Consider the following 10,000-nt stretch of genomic DNA (forward strand, 5'->3'; position numbering starts at 1 on the left):
ATCACAAAAAGCCAGGTATAAATAAAGCCGTATAACTATACAGTTGATAAGACGACATTCCAGACACAACGTAACCTCAATTCTTCCTCTGACAATTAGGGAAAGGGTCTAGGAATAGAAATGAGAAAAGATAATGTGACCTGATAATTCGTTTATAGTGGTCCTGATCGTTAAACTCAAGCAAACTATTTTCTCCGAGTTGGGCCTTAGGGGACGCGACCATCACGACGCGGGTTCTGTGGTCCGTGGTTTGTAGTCCGATACCCGAAGACTCGCCAGCCCAAGGGATCATGGCTGTAATCTCCTTCCGGAGTTTGGGAGATAAGTGAACTCCCTTCATTACTGTTGTCCTGTTAGGGGCAATTATAGATAATTACTATCACAAGATGGGACTGATTTAGAGATTTTTCCCCCTTCTCGCTTCTTTAAGTTGAATGGGAACTGAACGGAAGAAGTTTGTGAGGGTGAAGGGAGAGAATGGGAGTGAGAGGCGGGGAAGAAAGAATGAGTTAGAAGGGGAGGACTGAGATATGTAGATATCTAGATAGATAGATAGATAGATAGATAGATAGATAGATAGATAGATAGGGGAAGGGGAGGAGAAGATCGTATATTTTTCTGGTTGTGATGTACAAGGAGACACACACACACACACACACACACACACACACACAGAGAGAGAGAGAGAGAGAGAGAGAGAGAGAGAGAGAGAGAGAGAGAGGTCAATGTTCGGGAGAGAGTGAGAGATATAAATAGATTTCTGTATGGAGAGGAAGGGGGGGGGGGGGGGAGAGATAAACAAACAAAAACATACAACACACTATAATTGATATAAATAGGCCTGTGGCTAGACGTACAGTCAAGTGGATAGCTGGTGGCAAATATGTAAGAGAGAGAGAGAGAGAGAGAGAGAGAGAGAGAGAGAGAGAGAGAGAGAGAGAGCGTTTGGTTCTGAAGACAGTGCTATTGTACTCGTATTGAATTATCAGTGTGAAATTAAGAGATCAAGACTGAGGGAGAGGGAGGGAATCGCATGAAAAATAGAGGGCGATAAAGAGAAATTGAAATAGAAGGTGAGAGACAGAGACAGAAAGGCACACACACATGCGCGCGCGCACGCAGACACACACGCATAAATATACATACAGTCAGAGACAGATAGGTAGATAGATAGAGAGATAGATAGATAGATAGATAGAGAGAGAGAGATTTCTTCCAAAAGAGAGGATTGACGCCCTATTTTTTTCTTCTTCCAGTAATCCATTTATTGATTACACTTTCATTCACTACTTGTGGCATTTGAGTGCTGAGCAAATACTCGTAATCTTCAAACCAATAGCAGTTATATCAAAGGCAACCGGTTTCAAAGCTCTCTTCACTCAATAGCCTAAATGGACCATATTATTTGGTAGTCCATACACACAGACAGCAAGTCGTGTTAAATAACATTCAAATGTCTGATGTCTACTTTTTATTCTAATGATAAAGTGCACCTGATATCATTCCATTCTGATTTCAAACCACTTGAATTGTGGAAAAAATGCGCAATAGATTTAGAAGAGAAAAAAGTTTATAGACTAGTTATAATTTTAAATATCAAATTAAGAAATTAAGGAGCAGGCACCGGTGTAAGATAAAGACTTGAATAAGTGTGTATGAAAGGTGCCAGACAAAGAAAGAAAGAAAAATACAAGATAAAAGCATTCCAAAAAGTCAGTCGACCTCGACTGGGGATTGAACCTCAAACCTTCAAAATAAATAAAATGGAGCAACCCAAATGTCTTCGTCCTCGTCCTCTCGTGTTCAATGTATGTGTTGTTTGATGCAAGCGAGGGTTCACATCATAATACGTGTACCCTCGTGAAGATAAAAATTGTCCCAACTATTGGGAGCCTCTGTGGTGTAATGGTTGCACATCTGACCGGTAATCAGAAGGTCTGAGGTTCGATCCCCAGTCGAGGTCGACTGATTTTTTTTTGGGATGTTTTTTTCTTTCTTGCTTTGTCTGGCACCTGTCATACACACTTGTTCATCTTACACTGGTGCCTGCTGCTTAATTCCTTAATTGGATATTTTCAAAAAAATTAAATGGAGCAGATCAAATGTCATCGTCCTCGTCCTCTCGTGTTCAAAGTATGTGTTGTTTGATGCAAGCGAGGGTGCACAGCGTAAAACGCATATCCTCATGAAGAATATAGGAATGAAAATTGTCCCAACTATTGGCAGCCTCTGTAGTGTAATGGTAGCACGTCTGACCAGTACTCAAAAGATCTGAGGTTCGATCCCCAGTCGAGGTCGACTGATGTTTTGGGATGCTTTTTTCTTGTATTTTTCTTTCTTGCTTTGTCTGGCACCTTTCATTCACACTTGTTCAGTTATTTATAATATTAACGTAGTTTTCTACAACCATTAGACCCATGAAGGAGCTTGGTAGCGTTTAAAAGCTTAATTGCCTGCTTCCCCTTGGGTAGGATGCGGGTCTATCACCAGGCGATTTTCGGATAGCCCCAGCTGTACAAGTATTGATGGGTGGTCGGGGAGCCAAAAAGTCATTTGGGAACACGAGGCCGATTCCAGTATTTTTGCATGTGAGTGAGTCATTTCTGTAAAAAAGAACATGTTTTTTTTCTCACTAGAACATAGCAAAATGAAAGCGCATGCGTGCAAAGGCAAGTGGACGAGAGATGAAGAAACATGAGCTTTTATACAGGGCATTATCCACTACGTGTTTTCAAAGGACTTTAGTAACGGTCCCAAGCAACAACAACACTTAAAACGTGGGAAGAGACATGACGCCTGTAAGGTAATGGTGAATGTTTCCGACAAAGACAACACTGTCTGTGGTACTCATTTTGTACACGAACATGGTGAGGGGAATGTAAATAAAGAGCCTTTTCCATGGACCAAACATTGCGCAGCAGACAGCGGGCATTGGGCAAGAAACTTTCATGCCAGAGGCCACATGTGAACTCACAAGGCCACAAAGTCACAACACAAACTTAGATGAAAAAAAAAAAAACAAACCCTCGGACTGCGTGCATCTTGGTCAACCTAGACAGCTGACCATAGATGAGCAGTGATATTATGTTAGATTGAAACATTTCAACTCCAAAGATGATTTGTTATCTTTAAGATGCGTTCCATACTTGATAAGCCCTGTTTTATATATGAGCAGTTCCTCTTTGATAGAACCTATCCGGCCCTTGATCTGTTTTAAACGAGTTTACAACTATTAACATCTTACAGAAGATCCAGGAGAGAAAACGAAAGAAAGAAGCAATAAATGCAAGTCGAACCAGGGCAGGCAAAGCGGATTATGCACTTGCTCACAAAGAAGTAAGAACACGTGTGAAAAGAGACAAAAGAGAATATTATGATCAGATGGCAGAGGAGTCAGAAATAGCATTCCACAGTGGAAATATGAAAGAACGTTATGACTTAATGAGAAAACTGTCAGACACGTACAATCCTCCAGATAGATCGATTGAAAATAAACAAGGGCAGACTATCGTAGAAACTGAGCTACGGATGAAAAGATGGGTAGAACATGTTGAAGAACTTCTAAATAGATCTGAATCAGCTAACCCCGACAGCATTCAAGAAGCAGGAGAAGACTTGGATATTAGATGCGATACATGGAAGGGATTATTATTATTATTTGTGCCACCAAGAAAATGAAAAGTGGCAAGCTGCAGGACCGGATGGAATCCCTGTAGAAGCCCCCAAGGCTGACATCAAGAAGACAGCAGACGTACCCTTGTCAATTTTAGAAAAGGTATGAAATCAAGAGGAAGTATCCACAAATTGGAAAGAGGGACACATCAAATTACCGAAGAAAGAGGACATGAGTGATTGTGACAATTATCGTGGCATCGCACTCGTCTCCATACATGGGTAGATTTTCAACAGTATTCTACCACAGAGAATGGAAGATGCAGTAGATGGCACACTACGCAAAAACCAGGAGGGTTTTAGAATACAGTGATCAAATTATAGCCACCTTAAGAAGTGGAGATAGTTTGGTCATGCTCTTAGAAAACCGACAACCATCACCCGGCAAGCCTTGACCTGGAACCACAGGGTAGACGAAGAAGGGCCGACGTAAGAACACCTGGAGAAGGGATTTAGAAGCGGACATCCAACATTCGGGGCAGCCACAGAGGTCTGGAAATGATGGCACAGGACAGAAAAAATGGAGAACCTGCGTTGATGGCCTATGCTCCTGTATGTGCCAAAGCCAAAGTAAGGTAAAACCTTTACATTAAATGATAAACTGCATAACACGTTAAATGCCGTGGTGTGGAAAACCTCGTATATAAAAATTTGACCAGAAAATTTTTCCTTCAAACATTTCTCATTTAAATGATCCGCACTTTGGCAAAAACTCAAACCTGGGACTTTTTCCGCAAACAATGACTTATTACTCGTTTTCACCAAAAAAAAAAAGCAGCAACGCGCATCAATGTTACGAATCTTGAAAATAGTAAAATGATATCAAACCTCGCATGGAAATGGATGAACGGACACAAAGGTTGTAACTTATAACTTCAATGACCCCTGAGGAGTCAGTCCTCCTGAACTAAAATTAGATCTTTATGCACAATGCCGAAAAGGGTCTCTCATGCTTTGTTTCAACCTGAGACAACGCTAAATCTTCCACAAATGTCTGTGGTTCATTGTCCACTAAAATGTCTGAATTGTATAGACGGGCCAGTCTCATAGAGGGAAGGTCAGTTTTTGTTAAGCTCTCTTCACTTATATTCCCTATCATTATACGTATGGTTGACTTTCTTTCTAATGTTTATTTCGTATGTTTCTCTCCTTACTTTTGTCACTTGCTTTGTCCTGTTTCTCTTACTTTGGCGCTTTATATATTTTCCATTACCCCCACGCGTTCCTCATTTTCATTGTCGTCCTTTTATCAACAACAATATCAATTATCACCACCACCACCACCACCACCACCACCACCACCACCACCACCACCACCATTATTATTATTATTATTATCATTATTATTATTATTATTAATATTATCATTATTATTATTATTATTATTATTATTATTATTATTATTATTATTATTATTATTATTATTATTATTATTATTATTATTATTATTATTATTATTATTGGCCAAAAGTGAAAATATTTTTATAAGTTCTTAACTAATTTGTCTTTTTGTTAGGTGGGACTAGACCAGGACATTCGAGATATGTTAGTACATCCAGCTAATCTTCGCTCCAACATAGTTCGTAGCAGACAAGTGCTTCGCTTCCATCTGACCTCTATCACAACTCTTCGTCAATCTACCTACATCCAGGTGGACTTCGGTGATGGCGTTGTCAAAACGGCCGCTGTCCGGGAGAAACAGAACACCAGTCGCTTTGAACGATCTCTGCCAACACTGTTCGCAAGTTACGGAGAGGGATGCAATTTGAGCCTTGAATTTGATCACGATTATGAGAAAGAAGGCGTTTTTCGACCCTTGGTCAAACTTTACAATAATCACACATCTAAAAGAGTGTATTCAGAATCTGAGATCATTGTTTTGAACCCGATAGTTGGTGTGAAAATTATTTCCGATAGATTTATTGCAAGGCATGATAATGTGACGTTTAAGCTGGAAGCCACCAGTTATTCTGTAAATATGAGTGCATCTTGGTCGATATCCGATGACAATGGAATTATGGTCTTAAATAAATCGCACAAGACTTCTGGAACTCATGGTTTTGATGCGTTGGAATTAACTACCACCTTTCCCAAAATTGGAAAATATAAGATACACTGTCAGTTGTCAAATCTTCTCACGAAACAGCAGACGTCAACGTACGTTATTGTTAAAGATACAGTAAAGGGGCTAAGCATGACCTGTGACAAGGGACAATACATTCAGGTAGAAGATGAAATCAAATGCAAGGCAGATATCTCATCAGGTTCTGATCCTCACTTTATTTGGGAATTTCATGAACAAAGTGAAGCATCCATCAGAAATGTAGATAGATATCATTGTAATGATTCTATAAATGAACCCCATTGTACATTTGATCATGAAGGCAACAAGAGCTCATCGGTGATACGTCATAGCTTTGATCGCCATGGAATTTTTAACATATCGGTTAAAGCGAGTAATGAACTAAGTTACTCTGTATATTCTTTCCTGAATTCCATCGAAGTCCAGCTACCCGTCGGCTGTTTAAACATTGTCAGCACATCCCCAACTACTCCAAACACAGATTTTAACATCATTGCCACCGCCTCCAAAGGGACAGGGTTATTCTTTGACCTCGACATCAACGGTAGTGGACGGGTCAAGGTGGATGATCATCAAGTCGAGGTCATTGGTGATGTCTCTATATTTTCATCGCGTATGGTATTTCCTCAAGAGAATGTTTACAATGTGTCTGTATTTGCTTACAACGCTATATCCTCAACATCAGGTTCAGTTGATATTCATGTTCAGAACATGGTGCCCCCTTTTTCTCTACGTACCATGCTACGACCGCTTCCGTTCTTCAGAACTATTATTGTGGAAACTGAAAAAGGTAAGCCATTGTGAACGGGTGTTAGAATTAAGAAAATTTACAGCTAGAATATACGGAGATGGAATGCTTAAAATCGAAGCAAGGAGAATGGCAAAAGCAGCAATGTTAAATGATCCTTTGTAGCTCTAACACGAGCAGTTAGTTGCCACTGCTATCGTCGTCGTAGTAGTAGTAGTAGTAGTAGTAGTAGTAGTAGTAGTAGTAGTAGTAGTAGTAGTAGTAGTAGTAGTAGTAGCAGTAGTGGTAGTAGTAGTAGTAGTAGTAGTAGTAGTAGTAGTAGTAGTAGTAGTAGTAGTAGTAGTAGTAGTTGTAGTAGTTGTTGTAGCAAATGTAGTAGTAGCAGTTTTAGTGGTTGTTGGAATATCAAATGTAGCAGTAGTAGTTGTGGATTTTGTCACATTGTCACTTATGTTGTCGTTTCAAATCCATATTCAACTGAAACATGGCGGTACTCAAAAATATTGAGATGATATTTAATTGATACCTAACACATTATCAGACAGTTCGGTTATCGGTAGTTATTCGTGAATTTTTTATTAAAAAACATCGTAGATCTATTGACATTACCTCGTTTGCACTCATGTCAAAGCAGTCTTGTTTAAATATACCGTTTCACTTAAAACTTTCAACTATATACATAAAACATTATTTGCAGCATTATTAAAGTGCCAACCAGTCATGGATAGATCTGTTTTGTTGATTCTTTAATGCACATCCATTCATGATTTTATTGACTTGAGAAACGCCTTCATTCACTGATATCTTAACTATGATGACGAATTTGTTTGATTACACACTCGCTGCTAATATTACGAGAAGAGAATTCAAATAAGAACATTGAAAGCTCGTTAGAAGGAGAATGGACCAGTAAATATACGAGTAGTACTGCACTTCAGACCGAGAGGATTTGATCCCAGCTTTCGGAATCTCGGTTTTTTAAACCTTGAGCAAGACACTCTCTTTGTGGCATTGCACTGCGACTGAAGCAATGTATATATCGGTCTTTCCTTGAGATAGAAACTACTTATTGGTTTATATTAATTATTTTCCACCTATCAATGGTCTACAAACAATCTTTTTGATTGCCCTAAGAAAATATACCATCGGATACATTTTTGAACAAACGAATCATGTTCATTAAAAACTTTTTAAAATGTTTTTCAAGATATATATCTTCAGTATCCTAGTCACATCGCTCATATATGTGACATCTGTTGTAAAATAGGTGTTATTGGTGTAATTGCAGGATTGTTTCTTCACAATTACAATTTAAATTGTGCGTTCAGTTGACATACATAGATCATATCAAATATTGTTGTTATATGGATTCGTTCATTGTTACTTAAATTCTAACTACATTTAAATTTACTACTATAAATTTCAGGCACTACAGTTTCTTTTCAAATATCAAGCTAGAACTCTTTTTCACAGTTCTGATAATATATTCATTAGTAAAATGTGTAAGTTATTACCACGCATCCAGATAAATGGGTTTTTCTTTTTTGTTTGTTTGTTTTTCTGCGTTTTTTTAACATATAAGGCCAACTTAAAACCTTAGTATACATTCAATATAAGAAAATTTGAAAGGCTTCTCTTCAATTCTGAATGGATTTGTATGCGAAATAAAAACGTTTTCTATTGCACAAAATATAATCTCACTCAGATTACTCAGATGTCTGCTAGGGCAGTTTGTTCTCTACTTTTTTTTAATCGATTTTTTTGTGGAAGTAATCTTTATAGGCACTATTAATTCTTCCGGGTTTTTTTTTTAATTTCTCGAAACAGGTGATCTTCTCCACAGCTCTAACCTTCTCTATCAGTTTTCCTTCTCTGACGACTCCGACCATATAACTCAAGTTCCGATCTTTGCATTGGACATTCGGAAAAGGCTTGAAATAGGCACCCAGGACAATGAAAAAACTAAAGGTCGTCACAGTCTACCATTGACAGTTAGAGTTTTCAATGATGGTGAGTATACCTCTTGTACATGTGCACGCATCGCATTCAAACTCATGTATGCTTGTACACAATGTACAAAAGAATTTTCGACGTTAAGCATGTTTGGACACGGGGAGGTGGGGGAGATGGCGGGGGGGGGGGGGGGCGGGTCATTTCAATCATATTAATCAATCGATATAGAATTAAAGTAAATGACGTCACTTAGCTCTTTGTTATTGTTTTAGACCGCTAGTTAAGTGATTAGTTCTCGCTAAGTCCTCTATGTCAGACTGGAAACTTAATGTTACGCATAGCTTTGTGTTTTGGTACGATTCATCTACCGTGCAGAAATGATGAGTATTTTACTTTAACGCATACCAACGGCATGAAGTAAAGGTTTTCTGGCAAAATTGTAAGGAAGCTTTTACTAGTTTTTGTTAGAATATGCCAAAAATCCATTCCATTACACTTTAAAAACGAACTAAAGCAATTTTGGTTAAATGAGATAAATAAAACATTCAACTATTGTTTGACTTTGTATTTCCAACAAGAATCAAAATGTTTAAACTGGTTGACTCAATCACTTAAAACAACGTCGGAGAAGAGCAGTACGCTGAAAATAAATAACGTACGTATTAATAGTGATTCCCCTTTAGGGCTTAGCAAGAGGTAAACGGATTTCGAAAGCTATCTTGAATATTTAATGAAGCAACAATTTCCTTGCCTTGGGTAAAAAAGCTAATAGTTATATCCAGGAAATTATTGGTAAATTCGCTAAATTCGTGTTCGTTCTTTGACATCGCAATTACCCTGTCGAGACTGCTTTCTTGAGAGGTACAAATTAAGAAAATGTTGATACTTTATCAGAAATGTGTCAACCCTAGAACTCCCTTTGATCCTCAGTAAATAATTCATTGTATCTGTAAGAAAATTCAGTGGCGTCGTTAGCTCAACAGAAAAGCGTCTCAAGCGTTGTCGGGCAAGGTCACTGACACAAACCCTAGCACTTTCGTTATAGCGTTTTACTCACTTCACCTCTTCTGTCGACAAAGGTATAAATAATTACCTGCCTATAATACAGTAACGAATATTTTGAGAGGAACACTAATAGACGATGTGTACTGTACGAACTTGTAATTTAGCGTTGAATGACCGTCTGGGGAGTTACTGATTCATTGTGAAGTGCATTGAGCAAGGCGAGTCCTTTAAAATTGACTGTATAAATGCTCACATCTATTATTTTCTTTCATTTTTATTGAAGTTTAAAAGAATCCAAACAACCAAAAATAATGTTTTCGGTCAACAAGGTGAGTTAGTAAAATGATTACTTTGCCTTTGTCAAAAATCTTTTGTTTCGACAGGTGTACAAGATTGCAAACTTATTTTACCGGCCTCTATTACTGATTTCCGTGTGTTTGCTATTGAGAACAGCTATTTGGATAGCCATGTCTGTGGCAAAATGAAAAGCAAAGTGGTTTTATTCATGATTTCAAGGCAAACATCAGAAGATAAAGATT

General features: G+C 38.2%; 1 protein-coding gene across 1 annotated transcript in view; it reads left to right on the top strand.

The window, feature by feature from the left end:
• LOC144964014 (uncharacterized) overlaps nucleotides 1-10,000 on the top strand; it is a 139,118-nt gene that overhangs the window by 75,929 nt on the left and 53,189 nt on the right. The window contains exons 9-10 of the mRNA XM_078897959.1: nucleotides 5,189-6,545; nucleotides 8,331-8,513. Coding sequence (XP_078754085.1) covers nucleotides 5,189-6,545; nucleotides 8,331-8,513 — 1,540 coding nt within the window. The remainder of the gene's footprint in view (nucleotides 1-5,188; nucleotides 6,546-8,330; nucleotides 8,514-10,000) is intronic.

This window comes from Berghia stephanieae, chromosome 2 (assembly GCF_034508935.2).
Source record: "Berghia stephanieae isolate SIO BIC M18660-M18661 chromosome 2, UCSD_Bste_1.3, whole genome shotgun sequence".
Lineage (NCBI taxonomy): Eukaryota > Metazoa > Mollusca > Gastropoda > Nudibranchia > Aeolidiidae > Berghia > Berghia stephanieae.